General features: G+C 39.0%; 2 protein-coding genes across 6 annotated transcripts in view; both read right to left on the bottom strand.

The window, feature by feature from the left end:
- The window catches only part of LOC116241980 (multidrug resistance-associated protein 1-like), a 33,165-nt gene extending 21,202 nt beyond the window's left edge, over positions 1-11,963 (bottom strand). For 3 of the 4 annotated variants that reach the window (XM_090121122.1, XM_090121133.1, XM_090121129.1), the window contains exons 1-8: positions 11,773-11,963; positions 10,751-10,812; positions 7,325-7,466; positions 6,097-6,254; positions 4,873-5,050; positions 2,848-3,102; positions 878-943; positions 139-276 (exon numbers count right to left, since the gene is read on the bottom strand). In XM_090121122.1, coding sequence (XP_089977248.1) covers positions 139-276; positions 878-943; positions 2,848-3,102; positions 4,873-5,050; positions 6,097-6,254; positions 7,325-7,466; positions 10,751-10,812; positions 11,773-11,814 — 1,041 coding nt within the window. In that variant the 5' untranslated portion in view covers positions 11,815-11,963. Of the gene's footprint in view, positions 1-138; positions 277-877; positions 944-2,847; positions 3,103-4,872; positions 5,051-6,096; positions 6,255-7,324; positions 7,467-10,750; positions 10,813-11,772 lie in introns of those variants that run through there. The other variant, XM_090121139.1, reaches the window with a different exon arrangement.
- An 865-nt stretch (positions 11,964-12,828) lies between these two features.
- Positions 12,829-21,861, bottom strand: RBM11 (RNA binding motif protein 11). Of its 2 annotated transcripts, XM_031612609.2 has the most exons (5): positions 21,603-21,861; positions 17,856-18,018; positions 17,097-17,175; positions 16,253-16,346; positions 12,829-13,885 (listed from the first exon to the last, which is right to left on the bottom strand). In XM_031612609.2, exons 1-5 carry the CDS (start codon positions 21,702-21,704, stop codon positions 13,553-13,555), a joined length of 771 nt encoding a protein of 256 aa, XP_031468469.1. In that variant the 5' UTR covers positions 21,705-21,861; the 3' UTR covers positions 12,829-13,552. The 2 variants fall into 2 exon arrangements, 1 of the variants encoding a protein (XP_031468469.1); XR_004169645.2 differs by lacking the exons at positions 12,829-13,885; positions 16,253-16,346; positions 17,097-17,175; positions 17,856-18,018 and adding an exon at positions 18,137-19,694.
- Positions 21,862-23,884: the final 2,023 nt, after the last annotated feature.

Genomic DNA, 23,884 nt, shown 5'->3' with positions numbered 1-23,884 from the left:
CTTTCTCTCATTCCACTCTCATCATTCCACTGTATTTTTGTGATACTGTGAGGCAACATTTTTGATCCATTCAGCAACTACAGCAACTGGCAACATGAGCAACTGTTCTGCTTGAAAGAATACTTTTATAAAACAAACCATAAAAGGAATACACGTCAAGGTTAACATGGAGTAAGTCTTCAGATATCCTGATGACTTCAAAACATCCACTTCACGTTCTCTAATGCGCATGACCTTCCTTTGATATGAAGGTTCCCATGCATAAAGTTTGAGGATCTATTTGAATGAAAGAAAAAGCAGTGATCATGCTTCACAAAATAAGCTTAAGCTCCAAATGCCATTTTCAAATATTCAGTAACATCAAACTGTAAAAATTTCAATGTTTTATAAACAAAAGTTAGACCCAAGATAACCCAAAATTAGCTTGTTCCTATGGAAGATATGTTCTAGTTTTCCCTTATCCTACACATTTCAATATATTCCCAATGTATCATGAACAATAAATTAGTTTACTTCCGAACAGTATAGATAACAAATTCAAGTAGTCTACTTTAAGAAGTATTTTCCCTACACACCAAAATTTCACTCTGGTGAAGGTTTTCAGACAACTATCAACACATTTTACATTCTAATAAAAAATGTGATAGTAAAATTAATGCATAATGGGCAATCAGTTTTTCAAGTCAAATAATTCAGTAAGTATTTTTCAAAAAAACACTTTAAGTACACTATGTTAAAATGTTTTCTTCTTTAATTTCAATCATTATCTGCTGAAAGATTACTCAAAGAGCCCCCTTTTTTTTTTTTGTCTTCAAAGTTCAAAAGCTAACAAAACAAAGCTAAAACAAATTTCAGAATTCATTAGTTGTAGCATTACCTTTATTCCATGCAACATTTCACTGAGTAACTTGACTCGTTGATCTGAATATTTCATCTGGCTTTTCTGGTTAAAAGATAACAATGTTCCCATTTTTCAGTGATGAAAATAAAGAAGTAAAATATGTGGTGTATTTAGTGAATACATATATTTTATGCTAGTTTCGCCTGAAAAACACACCAGCACTGCAGTTACACCATGTTCAGATATATGTATAGTCGTACCATTCATTACATAGATAAAGGGTAATTAAATACATTATAAAACATTTTTTTCCCTAAAATATCTTATGGAGTGCATTTAAATTCTTATTTTTTTTCTCTGATATCATTATTTTTTTCTATTGAATTAAAATCATAGAAACACGGTACCATAGATTGGTTTTGTTTGAGTAGGGAGACCTTTAAGACCACATAGTCTCAAGCCCCCCACCAGCTCAGCTGCCCAGGGCCCCATCCAACCTGGCCTTGAGCACCTCCAGGGATGAGGCATCACAGCTTCTCTGGGCAGCTGTGCCAGTGCCTCACCACTGTCTGAGTAAATGATTTCCTTCTAATGTCTGATCTAAATTTTCCCTATTTTAGTTTAAAACTATTCCCACTTGTCCTACCATTGCACTCCCTGATAAAAACTCTTCTAATCTCTCCTGTAGGCTCCCTCTAGGGACTGAAATGCCCTATCAGGTTTCCGGTTCCCAGATGTTGAGGAATGATAATACATTTTTGATCTTCAAAATCGCTATGCATGTTAATACAGACAAAGCATTAATATATTATGTCACTATACAAATATATGAATATCAATATATGTAATGTATCAAATCATCAGGTTCAACCATCAACCTAACTTACAAAGTCCATGTATAAATCACATCCCTAAGCACCATATGCAGGTACCTCCAAGAATGGCAACTGCACCAACTCCTTGGGTAGCCTATTCTAATGCCTCATCACTCTTTCCATGAAGAAACACTTCCTGGTATCTGAACCTCCCATGGTACAACTTGAAGCCATTCCCTCCATTGATAATTAATACCTTGTTATTGAAAGAACCAATCAAAGAAATGAAGAAATTATTCTCACTCCCGTGCTACGCAGTCTGTTCTGCATAAAACATTTATAAAATACTAATTAGCAAGCCCTTTACACCTTCAAGTCTTTGCAAATACAAGTTACAAACTTCTAAACAGTTATTTTGTTGTCCTTTATATTTTTTCCTTCTCTCTTAACACAGTAGGGATCTAAGTGCAAATATACCTGCTGTGACTGCAAAAGAGGTGATGGCTTTTACTGCAATGTCTGTATCACAGCTTTACAAAAGAATATACAGATCCACAAAAGAGTATTCACTGTATGTTGCATTACCAAAGGCAAAAATAACACCGAGACTGGTATTTGTCTTGATAATAACACAACATTGTAACAGTTTTTCTCAGTGGACCTCACAGAAATCATCAAGCACTAAAAAGCAATGCAGAGAACTGTAACATGAGAAAAGCAGAAAAGAAATAGTAGCACCTCTGTGGGATTTCCCATAACCTCAGGAAAATGTGCTAAGTTTGAAAGAGCTGCTTAACCCAAATAATAGAGGTGGAAGAGAGCCATCATCTCATATAAAATCCCGTATTTAAAGAATTAACTCAAATGGAAAAAAACTATAACTGCTTCCTACAGTGAGCCATATGGTAATTATTACTAATACAAAAGTACTGTTTTAGTAAAATGAAATGTTAGGCGTGCATCTAAATTCTAATTTAGCTATCATAAAATGTTCTTATGGTGTTCTTATAAAGTTGTGCTCCCCTTCTCTCAGTAAAACACATCTGCAGCTCTGGGTTGCTTATCGTTATGGTTTTAATTGTGACATATCAATATTTCTATACTATCAAACAATTTAACACTTCCTCTCTTCTTCATTCCTGCATTATGACAATTAAATTCCTCATTATCACACCTATTAAAATGTCTCACCTGCAGAGTTTTTACTTTGGCTGCAATAAGCGCATTTAGAGGTATGATCAAAAGAAGCACAGCTACACCGGCTAGTACTGAGGGGCCAAGTTCTTTCCAGAGGAAGATGACAGCCATGATGATCTGAAAAGGTGCTGACCACAACAGGTTGATGTTTACAATTAGCTCCATGAGTTGCTGAGCATCTGCTGACATCAGGTTAACCATCTCTCCAGTTGTATACCTTCGTCGTGAGGAATTGGCTAAAGTTAAGGCCTGCAACCAGAAAATACAGAGGGTAAAAGTTGCAAAAATCAAGAATTTTGATGGGTTTGTTTTCCCAGGAGAAGCTAAAAGCAAAGAATGACAAACAGTAAAACAAAGTTGAACTTAGTGAAACACACTTGTAACACTTAAGGGTAAATAAATTAGGACACTAGCTCAAAGAGAGCTCAGAAGATCTCAGCTTTGGGCTGGTGTGGGAGCCAAGAACAGCAAGCTTCATAGCAAGCACAGGTATAATCCCAATGTGGAAATCTGACATTACATGTCCAAGTGTCTGGGGACAGATACGCAGACAGACCACACACTCACATCCCCTCTAAGGACCTCATATTTATCCACTGTGCCACCTGCAACTCCTGCACATAAAAAGACAGTGCCGCAGCAACTCACTCCACCATCATTTTGCATCATTCCAGAAGCAAAGCACAACCTGATCTGGCATTCACTGACTGACTATATTCAAAGAGTGAACCAAGTTGACTCTCCGCCCTGTAGCTGTGGAAACTTGCCAGAATACATGATTACCCCAACTGCAGCCTCATACTATTCCCTTGCTCATGATGTGATGCACTGACATATCCTCATATGGGACATGAGAAAACAAATTTTCCTGTTTTCCTGAGTTGCAGTTAACAAGCAAAACATTGTATACTGGTTCAGAAAACACCTGAGAAGTCCATACCAAAAGACTTGTTTAAATCTATTTGAGAAAAAGAGGCAATTTAAGAGATAATTTTAATTTTAAATTTAAATAAATTTAAATGTTATTTATATGAGATCTAGATTGTATTTATTTCAGGTCCGGATTGTGTCTCATCTTTCCTGACTCTTGCTTCATAGTCAAATATTACGGTACAAATTCCAATGTGTCATGTTCATAATAAAGCAAAGGTGCAGCACTGAGAAACCAGCTTCATCTCATATGGTATATATTAGTAGTATAATAAATGCTTTAATGTTATTTTAAAACATAGTAAAAATAGTGATCGTATATGTCCTTGCTTTTTCCCTGGACATCCAGCCTAACATGCTTTCCCAGTTCATTCAGTAAATTTGGGAAGATTACCTCATGATCACAGAATCCTAGAACTGTTTGAGATGCTTAAAAATCACCTAGTCCACCCCACTGCCATGGGCACTGACATCTCTCACTAGATAAGTTTGCTCAAAGCACCGTCCAACCCAACACTGAACATTTCTAGTGATGGGTCGCAGACAATTTCCCTAGGCAGCCTGTTCCAGTATCTCACCATCTTCACTGCGAGAAACTGCTTCCTTATATCCAGTCTAAATATAACAAAAACGGGAAGAGTTCAGTTTCTACATTATCTGCCCAACATTATCTCAGCACAGGTCAGATGTCAGGGGGAAGTTCTTTACAGAGAGAGTGGTGAGGTGCTGGAACAGGCTGCCCAGAGAGGCTGTGGATGCTCCATCCCTGGAGATGTCCAAGGCCGGTTTGGATGGGGCCCTGGGCAACCTGATCTAGTACCAGATCCGGAGGTTGGTGGCCCTGCCCGTGGCGGGGGGTTGGATCTCAATGATCCAACCCAAGCCATTCCATTAGAGCCATAGAGTAGAAACACTGCTGAAATTCCAAATTCTTAAACAAACAATTGTCAAAATATAAAGTCAATTTGTTAGCCTGTCACCAGTTTGTAATATCTTGGGTTCTGATCATACTGGTAAATACATTATCTTTAAACACTGAGTGCTTATTTTAAACTTTTGTTGTGAAAGAAAATCAGAAGATCTTATTACCTTCTTGTATATCAGGCCAACAATGGCAGTCTTGACTTTGACAGCAGTAAGCATGTTGTTACGCTGGTATAATTGATGCAGGAGAGTTTGTGAGAGAACTACAAAAAACAGGGCAATAGCATAGCCATATCCACTCCCACGTGAACTCGTGTGATTTTCACTTGCAGTTATCATTGATCTGAAAAGGAAGCAAAATAATTTTAGAATTCTGTGCATGCAGTCAACATCTGACAATAGAACTCTCAGTAAAGGAACACACTGGCAACTTGTTTAATTAAGTCAATTTAAGGTGGATTTAAGTCCAGGTATGGTGGAAGGTCACGAAGAAAACCACATTAAAAACAGCAGTTCTTATCTGTGCTTTCCAATTCGTTACCCTAGAAACAGTTCTCAAACACTATTCTACAAATTAATCAGCTACTGCTGACTTCACAGAGAATGCAGTACAAATAAAGAATGGCAAAAAAAAAAAAAAAAAGGACATTTTAATTAGATGCTTATAGCCACAAAAGCTGCTAATACCAACCACCAAAGTGAGATAGAGAAAAAAATCTTAAGGTAAATTAATTCTTATTTTAATGTTAATAAAAGATTGTCTTAAATAACCAGCAACCACAATATCTTCTAACAGATCTTATACTTTTGCTTAACATCCAGGTTACAACAAATCACACTGACACAGGATGTAGTATGGAGGTTAACAATATTTCTGCTCATTACCATTTTTCTTTGAAAAATTCTTAACACCTCTATGCTAAGCAAATACCTAAAGATGACTTCCATCTGCCTCCTTACCAATAATGTTACAGCTGAGTTGCCACACTTTCCCCTGAAATGTTGAAACTTTATTTAAATGTTTTGTTGAAAAACAGGGATCCAAAAATATTGACAAAAAGCAGAAAAGTTACATATATATATATATATATATATATATATATTTTAATATCCGATTTTGTATTTGATTATATTCAGTGCTGTGGAAGCGAGTCTTATACTACTTTTGTCTCAACTGTTTGACCAAGAAATTCCTGATCTCTTTGAGCTTTTCTTCATTAGATAATTTATAGATAATCACTGAAAAATGAGCAAACAAACAAAACCCAACAAAGAGCCCACCCAATCATTACAACTAAGCTGTTCAGTCTGGCACTGATAATGGTAAGCCTTCAGCTTTACTTCTACTATTGCTCTCTGAACATAAGGTGAAATGCATCAAGAACTTACTTCATTATTTGTGGACTCATGAAAGCCAGAATGTCAGCTGCAGCTTTTAAAAATGCAACTTTGAGCAACAAAAACTTAAATGTTTGCCACAGTGGAAAAATCAAAGATGGTTTATAGAAACTTCTTGACTTAAATAGCATTCTTTCAATATAAGAATCCTGAAACATTACAAGAATATGTACAGAATTAGGAAATTATTTTGCCCCACTAAATCACATTATTAAACAAGTGTCCACTTAAAATCATTATTGTACTTATATTCTGAAGGGCATTTCTAGCAGTCAGAACAGAAGAACTGCTTTGGGGTAAGAAATGAACTCTGGTTTTATTAAATCTGGCTCAAAAAAAAGCTTTAGCTCCTCTTAATTATCACAGTAATGAAGGACAGAATATTTTTTACAGATGAGATGGATAACAACATAATATCAGTATCAGAATTAAAAATAATCCTTAATGAATTAAAAATAATCCTTAATGAAAAGTGCTTTTGAATGCTTCAGTAGAAAGTGCTTCAATAGATATCTCAACAGTAGAAGAAAAAACAAATCTAGAAATAAATGAAAAATACTCAAGAGATGCAGTAAAGCCAGACTGCAAGAACAGCCCTCTTCTCAGTAATTCAAAAATAAAAGTTACACTCTTACTGGATTTACAGGTTAATCTCTCTCTCCTGTAAATATCCTGGCATTATGCAGCAGTTAGTGTATTTTAACATCAATAACAAAAGAACAACTCAGACTGAAAATGCCAAGTTCTTATATGAAAATCACACAGGCAAACTCAAGCAAAACAAACAAAATATTTGTAGGACTCAATATTGATGAAATTAAAGGAAACTGAAGCTTGCTTGTCCAGGTCACAGCATCCACTGGATTTAATGGATTTCTCTAAACACCAGACATACAGAAGTAAAGACAAACCAGGAAGTATTAAAACATTTAAAATAGACGGTGTTTAATCAACAAAGCAAAAGTTGTGGTGATTTCCACACCACTTGACATGTTAAAATGTAACTGGATTTTTTTTGTAAGAGATACGCTTGGATTTGTATTACTAAGAAAAATCCTACTGCCACATTACAGATCACAGATCACAAATACTGATTGGTCTTTGCAATCTACAGCAAGTAGTCTCTTCAACAAAAAGTAGGAATTTTAAAAATCATCTCTAGCTTCTAATCTCTTTAAATTTAGAAAAGGATTTTGCTTATTTTCAGAATTCTCACTACCGTCAATCCTGCAGAAGACTTCTGGATTTCTTTTCTCCATTGCTTTTCAAAGTTAGGACCCACACTGTACGGTGAATCACTTTCATTCAGTTCAAACAGGTCATCTCTTTCCAGAGGCTTTTTATAGCCTATAGATATTAGTCTGAAAAAAAAGGAATTAATTTAGACAGCAGGAAATACAGTAAACTAAGCAAAACAAAACAGTAATTCAAAATCTAATGATATCATTTAGGGTATCTAAGTACAATCTATATTCAAAATAATAGACGTAATCATGACAACTGAAATTGACATGATATATGAAGAGCCCGAACACACTGTCACATATGAACAGCAAACTCTGAAGAAACTTTCTACTTTCAAAGTCTGTCTACATTTCTCATCTCACATATTTCCACATGAAAATAGAGTATTTAATGAATAAACTTGTGTAGCATCACTACTCAGTTACTTTTACAACTGGAAATTAAATACCCCTTTTTAATAAATCAATAAATTATCAGACTGCATCATGTCGCAACTCGTTTTTAACCAAGGTAACAACCTCAGTGTGCTGGGTTTCAGCACAAGTATGATGGAAGTTTCCTTACAGGAGATCCTCATGTGTTATAAATCTGTTTCAACAAAGTGCTGTTATTCACTTATTTATTAAAACAGATGAGAAATCGTTCTTGAAAGTAGCAAAATAGGGCTGATGAATAAGCTGAACCTACAGGAACTCCATTTCAAAGAGTAATAGATGATGTGTATTTTCTGATGAGCAGACATTTCAGGGAACTTGAAGAAAAGCAATGTCCCATTTCTGAGGTGGGAAAAGCGCAGAGACTTATGTTGACAATGTCATTCATCTCAAAGAAAGCCCTAAACAGCTAAAAAGCAACAAGAGACACATGCTTGGATACGGGCAGGTGCCCTGACAATGGCAGCACTAATGCCTTTATGCTGCTGTGAACTTCACTCTCTGAGGGCTGAAATGCAGATGCAGAGTCCATCTTCTCATCTACTCCCATTGTATACCTCTCTGCCAGTGCTGGGCTTCATGCTAATGCGTGTGCCATTGTGCTTAGCAAACGATGGAAAATAAGACTCAGAAAGACTTTGGTAACAAAATTCTAATGGGAGTGGTCTTCACTATCCCCATGTGTCCCCCAGAGCGAGGTACAAGTTTATACTTAACAATTTATTGCTCATATTTGCTTCTGTTTGGGAAAAATGACCATACCTAACATTTACACTATTAGTTTGACTGCATCCCATTAATTACTTCACAGTGAAGCACATCCTAACTGATCAGAACTGAAATCATATTTCCCTACATCTCTCCTTTCGTTAACCATTGTACAAGTGGTTAAAAACCACTTCGACACGTTGGTTAACACTGTGATATAATGACCAAATATCATTTGAACATGTTGCACTCAGTATACTACATACTTTCATATATATAGAATGCAAGAACTGGTGAACGGTGTGAACAGAGTTAAATCCAGCTGGTGTCCAATTACAGGTGGTGTTCCTCAGGGGTTGGTACCTGGGCTAGTCGTGTTTAACATCTTTACAAGCAATCTGGATGAGGGAATTGAGTGCACCCTCAGTAAGTTTGTAGGTGGCACCAAGCTGGAAGAGTCAATCCACATGGGAGGAGGAAGGCTCTACAGAAAGATCTGGACGGGCTGGACAGCTGAGCTGAGGCCAATGGGATGAAGTTCAACATGACCAAGTGCTGGGTCTTGCACTTCAGCCACAACCACCTCAGGCAATGCTACAGGCTTGGGGCAGAGTGACTGGAAGTGTGCGAGGAGGAAAAGGATTTGGGGGTGCTTGTTGACAGCTAGCTGAACGTGTGTCACCAGTGTACTGAGGTGGTCAAGAAGGCCAATGGCGTTCTGGCTTGCATCAGAAATAATGCAGCCAGCAGGAGCAAGGAGGTGATCGCCTCCCTGTACTCAGCTCTGGTGAGGCCATACCTCGAGTACTGTGTTCAGTTTTGGGCTCTTCACTACAAAAAAGACATCAAAGCCCAGGAGCACATCCAGAGAAGGGCAATGATGAGTGGTCTGGAGCTCAAGTCTTACGGGGAGCAGCTGAGCAAATTGGGATTATTTAGTCTGGAAGAGAGACATTATTGCTCTCTACAATGACCTGAAAGAAGGTTGTAGCAAGGTGAGGGTTAGCTTCTTCTTCCAGGTAACCAGTGATGAGAGGTAAAGGCTTCAACTTGCACCAGAGGAGGTTTAGGCTGGGTATTAGGAAAAATGTCTTCTCAGAAAGAGTGGTCAAGCAGAGGAATGGGCTGCCCAGGGAGGTGGTGGAGTCACTGTCTCTGGAGGCTTAAAAGCAACATGTAGATGTGGTATTAAGAGATATGATTTAGCAGGCAATATTGGTGGTAGGTTGATAGTTGGACTAGATGATCTTACAGATATTTTTCCAACCTTACTGATTCTGTGACTGATAAAAAGCATGGTTACTCGGAAAATGATGGCTGAACTCCTAAACTCTGGCCCTGTTGGAGTTACACTCAATGCATTATAAAGTCTGATTCTTTCAGTTTCAGCTTATAAAGTACAGATACCATTTTCAGCTTTTGTTTAAACTAACAATACTGAACTAAGCAAGAAATAGTTATGATACTCAAAATATTTTTTTCTCAATTACAGTTTTTATGTGGGTGTGATTCATGTTTGAAAGGAATAAGAAAAATGTTACAAATAGTCACAAGATGTAACACATGAGATTGTTTCAACTACTATCCAAAACACTAAGTGACAGGAAGCTGTATGGCTTCATATAGCTTAACTTTCAGTTCCTATTTTTAAGTGAAATAATTTCTAAGAAGCAGGACTCTACTGGTTTTTTTGAACAAGTGTTCAAGGATAATGGTATTTGGCCTAACGTGTAAGAGAGAGGAAAACAAGTCTGACATTAGCTACTTCATAAATACACTGAAATGAACTACTGAATATTTGGAGATCCAGCAAATAAAGCACAAAGACCTAGCAAATAAACACTTTATTTATTTATTTATTTATTTATGCCTATTACCAAAATTTTACAAAATAAAAGTAACAAATCAAAAAGGAAAGCCTAATTTGGCTGTTTAAATCCTGTTGTCTAAAATTAGTTTCTGTTGTGAAAAGAACACTGATTTCAACTATCAAAAAATCATGTTTTAAATAGATACTAAGTAACATAAAATAAGTGTTAACTTTATACATTACATATACTATATATACATGCAACAGTATTCTATAAAATAGTTGAATATGATCCCTAAAAATTGTAAACTTTGATTTTTATACAACAAGAAAACAGCAATCTTTGCTTCAGGCTACAGATCCAGCCTGAATGATGGTGTGGAATGTGTGCACCTTCTTACTGAGAGAGCATCAGTAAAAATCAACAAGCTATTTATTGAATTCTTACCTGCTAAACCAGGAATACGTTAATTTATTGAAGCAAGAAACATTTTCTTCAGGGCTGCATTTCTGTTATTAAAAAAAAAAAGAGAAGAAAGAAAAGTGATAAAAAAGTGAAAAATTATTAATGTTACTTGAAATACTAAATAATTTTTTTCCTCATTTTATTCTTTAATCCTTGTCAGGAGATATTTAATTGTTTTCAGGAGATATTTAATTGCAAGCTATAATACTTACACTTTTTTTCCCATGCAAGACACGATAAATGACAGATGTATAGACTTACTGTGCTGTGAGAGGATGATTAACCACCACCTTAGCTTGATTTTGTACTGTTTATGTACACTCTGGAGTACTACACCAACAGGAAAGCATGTCCAAGATGCACAATTCTGACAGGTAAAAGCCTGTGGATTCCACCCCCCACCCCCCTATTGAAAACCTATCGGAGGCGATCACCTGCTAATACCTGAATTGCTGCCCACCTCCTACCCCACTGTAGATGTACGGAAACATGTATTGGAGGAAAACATCTATGGGCTCTCCCTCACTTCTTGAGAAAACCGTACGCCGGGTTCTTATGCTGGGACTTCAGCAGCCCCAGGGTGTGATTCCTGTTGCTAAAGAATTCAGCGTCGCCTTAAAAAACCAGTCACTAACAAGAGATGCAGTTACGATTCTATTCGGTAGGTGGTGTAAAAAAACCACCCATTAGATGCCGCTGGTGCTCTAACATACTGGTATTTTTTTTTTTCCTCGTACTTTCAGTAGAGAAATAAATAAAATAAAATAAAATTAAATTAAATTAAATTAAATTAAATTAAATTAAAATAAAATAAACCTCAAAACGATTAAATGGTAACCTAAGAAATAAGCACACAAGAAGAACGCGCTTGCCCCTGCTGTAAAAATCGCGCGTCCCGCCGCCCTGCACTACAGCTCCCCCGCGGCGGACCCACCCGCCCCGCCCAGCCCTCCAGGGCAACCTCACAACGCCTCCTTCTTCCCTCTCACCCCTTGCGGCTTTACCTTGCCGCCGGCGGGGCTCAGACGCTCGTACAAGCCGGCCATGGCTGCCACGGGCCGCCGTGCGTTCTACGCGACCGAAGCGTGGGAGGGCGGTACGGTCTCCGCCTCCCTCGGCTCTCGCAGCCGGCCTGGTGGCGGCGCGCTCCCCGTCGCGGGGCCCGCAGCGCTGCGGCGACGCTCGACGTGCGATTTCTGCTTCTGTAAAGCAATCTGGTGTATTTTACTTGTGAAGGTTTTCCATTATTGTGTCAGCTTTTGAAATCAGTGGCCTACCGGTATAATGTCATCACTATCTTGCAGCAGATGTGAGATCGTACCTGCATAGCTTAATCCTAGGTACTGGTGGGGGAAAGAAAGATGAAGGGGCAGGTGTTGGTGTGGGAGGAAGCAAAAGTGGTTGGACACTTAACAAGTTTCTCAATACATGGCGGTATAAATCTAAAGCTTGAACTTCTAAGTTTTAGATAGAAGTTCCTTCTAGAAAGAGTTAAATTCAGTCGCTAGTGACATTTTAAGGGTGCTATATCATGGTACTATAGCAGTAATCTCCTAAGAATCGTAGAATCCTGGAATGGCTTGAGTTGGAAGGGACCTCAAGGATCATCAAACTCCAACCCCCCTGCAACATGCAGGGCCGCCAACCTTCATATCTAATAGTAGACCGGGCTGCCCAGGGCCCTGTCCAACCTGGCCCTGAACACCTCCAGGGATGGGGCATCCACAACCTCTCTGGGCAGCCTGTTCCGGCACCTCACCACTGTCTTGGTAAAGAACCAACCTAAATCTTCCCTCCCTCAATTTGAAACCATTTCTCCCAGTCCTGCCATTATCTATCCTTGTAAAGAGTTGGGTCCGCTTCTGTTTGTAGGTTCCCTTTAGGTACTGAAAGGCTGCAGTGAGCTCTCTCTCCTCGTAGCCTTCTCTTCTTCAGGCTGAACAAGCCCAGCTTCCTCAGCCTGTCTTCATAAGGGAGGTGCTCCAGCCCTCTGAGCCCTCTGATCATCCTGGTGGCCATAAACTCAGTTATTTTTCATCCATTTGTTATAACTAATGACTGGAGTCTCAAATAAGCAAATAGAGCACTGGAGAGTAAGTTTATCGAAAGATCTACAGTGTATGCAGTTCTAGTCAGAGCATATCATAACCATAAAGTAGATCACTTTGAGAACTGATACAGTACGTAAGCCTTGTAGTTAGTGCAAATGCCTTTTTTTTTTTTTTAACCTTGCATTTACTACTAGAAAAGTTACAATAAGTGTACACAGTGATACTAATGGAACATAAGATTAGAGATAGATCAGTAAAGAGGAAAAGTTGTAGGTATTGATACTTCAGTGATGAACAAAACTCTAATACAGCGCTTAGAATTTCTAGTCTGTTCTTCAGCAGCTCCAGAGAATCCTTAAAGCAGTCACAATAGTAAGTTCCACAAGTCATAGAAGTGATACATATGCTTTATGAGTGGCTCAAAGTATATATTTGCACAGTGTCTAAATTAGCAAAATAACAGACTTTTGTAATTCCTGGAAAACAGAAGCATAATTACTGACGTTTTCCTTCCATAGGAAAACTGTATCTTTTTAAATATTTCCTATACCTTAAAATACTTTCTTCTTTTACTTGGTTGAGGTTAAATAAAATATCAGTATAATTTATGCATAATGTATTTCAAAATTAATATGAGTCTTGTACATTCCTTTTGTAATAAAGTGCAACAATTAGTGAATTTCTTTCAAATAAAAATAGAAAATATGAGTAAAAATAATCCAGTATTACAGTATTAATGCCTTTTCTTCTTGGCTTTGCACTTATTGTATTTTTGGTCATGATCTCTTTGTCTCATTCTGTCATCTTCAGTACTAGTGTCGCTATCACAACCTTGCTGTTCTCTCTTTCTTTTAGACGTGCTTTCATCCGTCTGGTACACTTTTCCATCACTTGAATGTGGCACGGCCAACTCAAAAGAACTATGCCCAGACTTAAAATTTGCAGCTTGATTCTGATAGGGAGGAATGGATAAGCTTGAAGGCAGTGGCAGAGTCATCTGGTAGTAAGGAAATTGCTGACCCACTGGACTGTGAACTGTGTACTGCTGTTCTAAAAAATGGTTCATCTAGAGAAATACAAACTTGAGTTGTTAGTACCGTTAAGAGAAACTTTTGAAGAGTTTTATTTCGCATGCATTACAGCTTTTACCCTGAAAATACCGATAGCAAAGTTGTATAAAATAGCAAGGTTTAAAAATAAAGCTTATTATTTTATTACATCACCTACTAGAGTAAGAAAAGGTAGACAATCTTTCATGGAACACATATGTAATCTGATTTAAGTTTAAACTTCTTGCTAAGAATTTGTGAATGGTAATCAAACATAGCATTCCTATCATTTCTTTTATGTATTTTTATAAACATTTCTAACTACAGTGACTACTGTTAATATAAAGACATGAGCAGCTGCATTTTTTTTTTTTTTTCAGTTGGGTTTAACTAATTTTGAAGTTATTGGAACAAGTTCCAACAAGCTACACGGAATCAAAGCACTTAGAACACTGCAGTAAGTGCCCAGCTTCTTCCTGCATTTCCTCAAGTTCCACAAGTCTCTCTCATATATAAGGGCTGCTCCGAAAGTAATGCTTCCTAATTTATTATGTTGGCCCACAACATCAGAGGTGGATGTTGGTGGTATGGCAGTAGAGAACCTTCCAATCAGTATTCTGTTACACTTCGGTGCCATGTGACAGATGGCAACAGAGAGGCAGTCTGACAAAATGGCACTCGACACGGCAGTGTGTGTAAAGCAAAGGTGTGTCATTGAATTCCTCTATGCAGAAAAAAACCAGCACCCACTGACATCCACTGATGCTTGCTGAGTGTTCATAGAGATCAAACAGTGGATGTGAGCACAGTGAGGAGGTGGGTGGTGTTTCATCAGTGGTCACAGTAGGTCACCTCCACTGGTAAAGATTTTTACAAGTGCAGCATGCAGGCTCTAGTTCATCGCTGACAAAAATGCATAGGTAATATTGGTGACCATGTTTTGTAGCTGAGAATTAGCTCTATCAAATAGTGCTGTTGTGCTCTTTGTATTTGTTATAGTTTCTATGGAAACAAATAGGAGTTTTACTTACTAGGCAACGTGCGTAAAATGCACTGTCCAAATACAGGAATACAGTTACAAAAGTAATGGGGAAACAGCAGCTTTCTACTGACTGGCAGTAGCCAGAAAAGGTGTGAGAAGCACTGAGTTATGTCCTTGTGTTCAAAAGAAAGCCTCTGAAGTAATATATATGGATAACCAACATAAAGGTTATCTAAACATGTGAAGGCATATGTGTGAACAGCTTCCTGCTGAAACTGAAACAAGCAATCTCTGCTCCTGCTGCAGGACTGTCTTTTCTAGCAAGCAGAAAATGGAATGGAGTTAGTGCTGCGTGCAGGTGTGCTAACTTCTAAGAATTTGGTCTCAGTATTTGCATACTGCATTGTTACTATAAAACGGGTTTGACAGTGAGCAAGTGAGGGACATGGTACCCTCAAAAAGGATCCAAACACAGTGGAAGGTTTGTGCAAGCACCAGATCTTCTGGGGGCAGAGCCTGGGAAGAGAGGAGGCAGGTCACCACTAGATATGTGTGTTTTCCTGCCCAGACTGCAGCTCGTAGGAGCAATCTATTCAGATTTCACTCCTTCTACAGCTACAAAGGGCTGGACTATTCCCCACTCAGACTGTGTGGTAGCAGGACTGTCTGCAGTCAGTATTTCATGTTAAATGTTTGGTTTCCTTCATCCTACCCATTCACACTCATTAGACTCAGAAGTTCCCCAACATGTTTGATGAGTAGGGTTTTACCCGTAAGATGACTTGCCATATGCAGTATCTCAAAGAGATTAGGACAAGAAAATACACCAGTCTCACAGAAGGGAATATGGGTTCTCATCGTTTTACTGCAATGAGTATAAAGAATCAGTGCGAGAACTACATAGACAAGCAGCATTTCAGGCTGGAAAGTCAAATTGCTGTTGCCATAACTTGTTTCTTATATTGGCAGTAGTGGTTTGTTGGGGAAGCATTATGTTTGATTGTAGGACAGAACTAAATTTCAAATTTCTGCTAGGCATATTTGAAGTGAGTAGAAGAGCTAAGAGGCTCCCTTACTGAAACAGCTGTATATGAAGAAGTTATTGCTTGCATGGCTGTAATTTTACTGTTACCTTATCTCACTAAGGGGATTTGATTTGAAACACAGTAGAGTTTCTACTGTCAAATGACTTTTTTTAGCCTCCCTAACTTATACCTTTAGTACATTCCTGCAGAAAGAAAATAGTCTGGTTTGACAGACACCTGAAGTGATAGATAGACCTAACAGAGTGAAATTTAGCAGCCTAAGCCAAGTTTTGAGTCACCAATAAGCACTTGTTTGCAAGAATACCTTCAACTTCATTAGTAAGTTAACGTATTTTTAACTTTTATCACAAACTCACCATCTTCTGAAAGACAGAGTATTCCTGAGGTAAACAATTGTTCATTGGAAAAGGAGTAACAGGAAATGGAGGATTTCCATAAGGCTCTTGATACCTAGGAAAAACAGGAAAATATACAAAGACTAGGCTTCTAACAAATACTACCTTGTAGAGTGCTGATGCTCAGCTCTTGGGCTATAATGAGTGTATTCAAGAGAATAATACAGATATTAACAACTGGACTTCCACAAACAAACAAACCAAGAAAAACAATTCCGAAGACTCAACAAGTAAGCCTGAGTCTACATGTACTGCAGACTCAAAAGAGTTCTGGATTTCTCCACAGGAGTTTAGCTTCCACAGAGAGTTCTGGCATACTTGCAAAAAATAAAAATAAAAATTGAATTTGAGATGCTGAAACATTGAAACTGGGATGTTCAGAGTTCTGTTATAACAGTGTGTACAGGTTCTACCTGTACACTCACGTGTGCATGACATTTGCTTGTATACATTGACGCAGCAAGTAAATTCAATGGAGTAGAAAATGATTATCTCAATTGCCAGATTTTCTTTTCCTCTAAGAACTGCAAAGATTCCTAGTACAAACACCATACTTATAATATTTTTTCACATTCCTGTATCTTGCAAAAATAAATAGGATTTGGAATTTAACTAACTGCACCTCTAGCAAGCTAAATAACCAAACATTAACTGAAGTCCACTGCAAGTCATCAGTACGGATGCAATTAAAGTGTGAAACTGCTGTGTTAATGAAGAGCTAAAGATTGCTTTACTGTATCTACACATCCTTTTTAACATTTTTTAATTATAATCATACAATTTATTCACAGGAGGTCTTTGTTACCTATATGAAGATGAATATAAGTCAACATAGTTCTCAAAACCATGTGTTGGGCTGTTTAGTTCTGAAGAGTGTGAACTCCCTGTAAATAAGACAAGACTGTAATGACTGTTCAGTTTTGACTGTTTGGTTAACAAGTTAAAACACAGAAAGTATTCTGTCACCTGTACTGTACTAGTATATCAAGGCTGACATATAATGGAAAGGTGTCATTTTATGGCAGACAATCTATACCATCAATGAACTGCTTCAAAATGTTTCTTTATCATTTATACTCAGCCACTTACAGAAACATAAATCAGGACTGTTCAATAATCATGAACAGAATCGTTCCCACTGCTTCTGATTTCAGGAACCTCAGCCATTTTACTTAAAGAATTGCCCTGTACAGCCTTCTAGGTAAGGAGTGACACAGTGCAGATCAGGAACAAGTCAGTGTTTGGACTGCAAATATTGCCTAATCATTAGCATTCCAGAAGGTTTGTTTTCATAAACATAAAATGAAGAATAAGACTTTGATTTGACTGTATTTTCCTAACTATACTCTCTTCCAATTAAAATAAAACTGATAGCTTCATGGCTTTAGTATAAAAGCTTTCAAACAGCTTGATAGTTGCTGCTCTTAACCGAGTCAAAACTGCAAGTGAAAGTCACACCCTTTTAAAGGACTGTAGGATTAAAAACTAGTAATTTTAGAACAACATACTTCAAAAAAAGACTTTTGAAAAAGACGTAAGTAATCACTGTGACTGCTAAACCTACCAAACCGATACCGTACTTTAATTGGTCTTCCATACAAACGGATTCCATTCAGCAACGCTATTGCATAAGGCACTGATTCTTTGTGCTTAAAGCAGACAAATCCAAAAGACTTAGGTTTTCCTTCCTTGTCTTTACAAATCGTCACTTTGGTTAATGGTCCGGCCTGAAAGAAATCTGCGTCATTTTCTCATAGAACTTACACTTAAAAAAAAAAAAAAAAAAAAATCACAATCATTTCATGATTATATATACTCCCATAGTCTGAAACAGCATTTCTCAAGTATAAGATTCTTTATTTCATTTTAAAAATCTCTCAAATTCTGAGCATTTATAAAACAAAAAGCAGCCCTACAGATATTAAAATTGGAACCAACCATCAGTCCATGGGTGATGATTCTACTTTAATAATCTGATTATTTTTATTATTTTTAAAATATACTTATGACAGCTGCAAGAAGGAGTATTAGGCTCCTTTGTCTCCGTAACAAAGGTCAACTCATGCATGTACAGTTTCTAGTACAACCATTACATAATTTTTTGCACAGCTAACACAACTGTACAACCAAAGTGTAAAACCAAAGTAATCCATTAGTCTGATTCTAGGAATTTAAGGAATATAGAAGTGGGAAGCATCAAAACTGTTGGAAAACAAGCTTAAATAGAGAACAGTTCTTCTGGAACCACAACAAACTCTAATATTTTCTATACTACCTAGTCCTATCACAAATGCATGACAAGGAATCAAGAGAATCTGTCATCATCTAACCAGAGATAGTGTACTGTTACTGACCAAGAAGAACAAACAAAAACACAACATAAACCAGGGAACAGAACCACTCCCTCTTCCCCCTTAAGAATGCTCTGTTTGGACTCAATGATCCTCACGTGTCCCTTCCAGCTCAGGATATACCATGACATATCTTCATTGAAAAGAAGTCCCATCTCTGCCTACATGCACCATTACAATCCTTGCCCAATACTTCTAGAAGAACCAAATTAAAGCAGTGATATTACATAAATACTGTCTCCATTTTCAAATAAATTTTCATAGCAAATACCAACATCGTTCAGATACAGTAACAAAATTTCTGAATGTCTAAATTACCATCATAGATGGAGAATTCATTGTCCTGAATCAAAAACTCAGCATTGGTAACAGCAGTAGTGCTCTCTGTGAACTCAAAAGTAAACTACAGCTTTAGGCCAACACACGTTAACTAAATGGTGATGATTTGGAGCCATCTTCCTTGACTCTAGCACTGTGATGTCAGATTGAGGATATGAAGGACTGTCGTCTGTGGTAACGTTTGATTGCTGTATGCTTTTGCCATCTGAGTATAAACAACACCTCACTTAAATGTAATGCTCTCGCTGAAACATGAGAAACATTTCCTCCTCTCACCTCAACCTTGATGAAAGCAAGAGAGCCATACAGACAAAGGATCATAAATAATATATCATTTTTATTATTGGTGCAGAAAGAGGATCAGGCTATATAGCAACGGATACTACCTAGGTTGACTTGCGCAGAGAATCTTCAATACGTTGATTTCGTCTTTCCAAGTATCTTCAAATTTGATGTGTTTGTTTTTTTGCTTTGTTTGTTTTTTAAGAGGGGATTTCAGTGACATTCTGAACACGGTTGGTTTTACTTGAGTTGGTTCTAAGGCATTTTTCTGTTGTTCTGCACTACACTGCAGTTTTTCTAAAAATGGCATATATCCAGTCTTCATATTATTTGCCTAATGAGGAGGTCTGGATCTTCAAGAACTAGAAGTAACAGCTCTAGAAGTAACAGGCTCAAACACTTTGAAGATCAGTCTTAAAAATGTAGTCTTCCTGTTCATAAACAAAAAATATTAATAGTTTAGAAGTACTAATAATAGACATGTTATCCTAATTTCACGAGGGAACACTACAGCTCAGGAGTATGTTTTAAGGGCTGAACTACATCAAGAATATCATCTGTGTACTTTCCAAGAAAGAACAATACTTCAAGGAGAAGCATGTGCTATTGCAGCAAAAGCAGAGAAACTTGAGTGAGAACATGAAGAGAAGAAAAAAGTTAAGTAGGTGTTATTGGCATGATCTAAAGATCCAGATAAAAATTAACAGTTCGGTGAGTGAAGCAGATTACACAGAAGATTTGTATAAAACTGCATTCTGAGGACATCTGTTTATTTTCATTGCTTTTGTGCCAGGATTTGTATGGTAAATTACTCATGTCTCCTGGTAAGATGAGCATTTTTAACCTAGCTTTTACAGCTAAATGACAGAATACTGCTTACTGTTGGAAACAGGGATACTGCACAGAAAATCACAGAATCATAGAATGGCCAGGGTTGAAAAGGACCACAATGATCACGGAGTTTCAAACCCCTGCTGTATGCAGAGATGCCAACCACTAGACCAGGCTGCCCAGAGCCACATCCAGCCTAGCCTTGAATGCCTCCAGGGATGGGGCATCCATGACTCTCTCTTACATAATTTTAGGGAAAAGCTACAAACTTAAAGTTACTAAGAGACTGAAGAAGCTAAAAGGCTACAGGGCTGGAATATACCAAGAAAAAAGGCTTTCCAATGCAAATGGAGTAGTGTGCTGATACCTCGCCTACTTAAGATGATGAATATCACATTAATCGATGGAATAAAAATGGTGAGTTAAAATTGTTCTGATTAGTAAATTAAATAGCAATGGAGCCGATTAGTCTGACGCCTTCTTTTTTTGTGCTCTTTATTTTGCAAACACACCAGAAGGCAGCAAAGTTCTTTCTGCAACTGGGAATAATCAGTGTTAGCAGAAGCAAGTGTATCATCACACTGCTGGCAGAACTGCCCAGTGTAAGCTAGATACAGACTGACTGTTTCAGGCAAGCAGAAATGCTTTACCATCATCCATTGCTGTCAATCCATCCCGCAGTTTGACACAGTGCTCCGTTCCACACATACCTGCTTTTCCTTACCACTTTCAGATTAACAAGCCTGGCTTAGCCAAACATTTTGTTAATAGCAAATCAAAACTGAAGCCAAGCCGGTGTCTTAAAATAGACCGCCCCTAAGGCAAGTCTTTCGGGTTTTGGGAAAGAAGAGAGAACAGTTTGGATCCCACCAGCAGAATATCATCTCAAGCATTAAAAGACATTTTGTTATAAAGATTATAGCAATGAAAGTCCCACATCCCACCTGAAAACCTTTTCTATCGCCCGTCCCAATCTATTAACACTTGTAACCTTCTCGCAGATGGGTGACAGAGGGGCAGCTCAACCCAGCAGTGCACCGAGCCCTCAAAGCCACAGAAGCTGCCGTGAACGTCACGAGCAGAAGACGCCATAGAACTGCATTTGGTTTGGGTTGGAAGGGACCTTAAAGCCCACCCAGCCCAGCCCCTGCTGTGGGCAGGGCTGCCCCCCACCAGCTCAGCTGCCCAGAGCCCCATCCAACCTGGCCTTGAGTGCCTCCGGTGATGAGGCACCACAGCTTCTCTGGGCAGCTCTGCCAGTGCCTCACCGCCCTCTGAGTGAAGAATTTCCCCCTAACAGCTTATCTAACTCTCGGTTTTCAGGAGCTGCAGGGCACGCCGGACTACAGCACGGCCGGCTCCCATCGGGGCTGGGCGCTGTCAGGCGGCGGGCAGCAGTGCCAATGCCAGCCGGCGCTGCCCTGCCCTGCCCGCTGCCCAGCCCGAGACCGTTGCCCTGCGTACCTCCAGGCCGCTGCCCCGCCCCGCCCCAACGGCCCGCCCGCCACCTGCAGGAAGAGTTCGTAGAGTATCTCCTCCCGCACGCGGCTCTCCAGGTTCCCCACGAACAGCGTCCGGTCCGCCTCCCCCGCCCGCCCCGGCCCCGACATGGCACAGCAGCCGCCGCCGCCGCCGGGCGCCGCCTAGGGCGGAACGGGGGAACGGGCCCCGCTGCCGTAAAGGGCTGCACGACAGCTAGTCGCTAGGCAACGGGATCAGCGCCCTGAAGAAATAGAGCTAAAAAGCTCCTCCTGACCTCTTGTGGGGTCGGTGGGTACTGCAGATGCTGAGTCGGGACTGAGGGGCAAATGCTCCGAAACCCCTTAAATCCCTCAAGTATCTGGTCATCAACACGAAAGAGCGCTCTGACAGATACTAACAAAACATGATTGCTACCTTTGATGTTAAGCTTGCACTCTAACCCACTGTCACCTAGAATCATAGAATCATCTGAGTTGGAAGGGATCTTTTAAGGTCACCTTGTCCAACTCCCCTGCATTGAACACCCACAGGCAGATCAGTATGCTCAGAGCACCTCCAGCCTGACCTTGGACGTCTCCACAGATGGGACATCCACCACCTCTTGGGGCAACCTGCTCCAGTGTCTTACCATCCATAATGTATAAAACTTGACTTCCTTACATCTAGTCTAAATATTCCTTGTTTCAGTTTGAAACCATTTCCCCATGTCTTATCATATCTTATTCCTGCCAAAGAGATTGTCCCATTCTTTCTTACAGTCCCCCTCTACATACAGAAACGCCTCTCTCAGATCTCCCCAGAGCCTTCTCTTTCCCAGGCTGAACAGCCCCAGTTCTCTCAGCCTGTCCTCACAGGAAAGGCTCCATCCCTCAGAACCATCCTTTTTGTGGTCCTCCTCCAGACACCCTCCAACAGATCTACGTCTCTCCTGTTCTCAGAACTCCACATCTGCCCACAGCACTCCAGGTGGGACCCCACCAGCGCAGAGCAGAGGTGCAGGATCACTTCCTTCAACCTTCTGGCCTTGTTTCTTTTCATGCAGCCCAGGATACAGTTGGCTTTCTGGTCTGTGAGGGCACATTGCTGGCTCATGTCCATCTTGCCATCTACCAGTACTCCCAGTTCCTTACCTGATTGCTACAATCAGCTTTCAAGCATGCATATATATAGCAATATAGCATTCAGTACAAATTTTTAAAGGTGTTTTTTTTTTTTTATATTCCTTTTTTTTTTTTCCAAAGGAGTACATTTCCAGAGGTCATCTTGATGACAGAAGCATAAGAAATCTTTTCAGTGAGTTTATTCTTTTCTCAAGTTTTGACTGTGTGCTTTGCCTCAATACCATTAATTTCTCACAAAGATTCTGTTACTAGTAACAAAACCACATGTTTTCCTTCTATCTGTTTAGAAAGGGATTATCCATTTACAGGTATTATAAGCCTTAGTGTAGAACCAGTAATGAGATTTAAATTTCTTCCAGACAGTCTATTTATTTTTCCATTTGTAATCTTTAGAGGGCTTTTTAAAAAACAAATTTTATTTCATCTTGCCTGGAAGGAAGTAGCACTCAAAAGCTTGTGGGCAAAGGAGGGTCGGTATTTGTTCCGGAGAAGTGCCATGGTTCACAAGAGAAGTCATAATTCTTGTAAGAACACTTTTCAAGATTAGGACATTCTTAAGTAGAAGGGGAAATACACGTGACTGCAGATCAGGATGTTACAATTTGCGTGATAATTTGATCTTAATTTTGAAAGCCAGGCCAGGATTCTTAGTACTTTTGGCTGTTATTTTATCAGCATGTTGGGGGGAGGGAACTGAAGTCTAAGTGCTATTTTCTTATCTGTAAATCTAACAGTCTTTCACTGCAATAAAATTAAGCTTCTAGGTATTTTTTAACTTGAATACTTGGCAAGTCTTTTGTGTTTTTGTAATAGCTGATGCACTCCCAAATGCAACCACAGTTCATTCAGGAGGGACTACCTTTACATTTCTGAGCTCTTGGGACACAAGCAGAGTACTTATGAGACAGTACAGTGATCCTCAAGTGATTTGCACAAGCCACTTCAGAAGCAGATAACCATGAATTCTAATGCAAGAAGAATGTAACCCAAGAAAAGCATCGTACAGAACATGCAGTGAAGAGGCATGAGTAAAACCTGAACTTCAAGGCTCTCACATCTGCTTGTGAACTTGTTATATGACGCTCACTGTTCTTTTGGGGTATTTATGATAGTGGGATGCCAGTGGAAGCCACTCTGTAAACAGTAGTTCAGATTTATGAATTTCCAAGTGGAGTGTCCCTGTTGGT

The sequence above is a fragment of the Phasianus colchicus genome, chromosome 1 (assembly GCF_987193195.1).
Source record: "Phasianus colchicus chromosome 1, bPhaCol1.hap1.1, whole genome shotgun sequence".
Taxonomy (NCBI): Eukaryota; Metazoa; Chordata; class Aves; order Galliformes; family Phasianidae; genus Phasianus; species Phasianus colchicus.
Note: the sequence above shows the minus strand (reverse complement) of the source record. Positions and strands in the feature narration are given on the sequence as shown.

Coding starts and splice junctions, on each gene's coding strand:
- RBM11 (XM_031612609.2), bottom strand. CDS start 21,704: ATGTCGGGGCCGGGGCGGGCGGGGGAGGCGGACCGGACGCTGTTCGTG. Junction 18,019..21,602: donor TCTACGAACTCTTCCTGCAG/GTGGCGGGCGGG, acceptor GATTTCTTTCAG/GCCGGACCATTAACCAAAGT. Junction 17,176..17,855: donor TAAAGTACGGTATCGGTTTG/GTAGGTTTAGCA, acceptor TCTTATTTACAG/GGAGTTCACACTCTTCAGAA.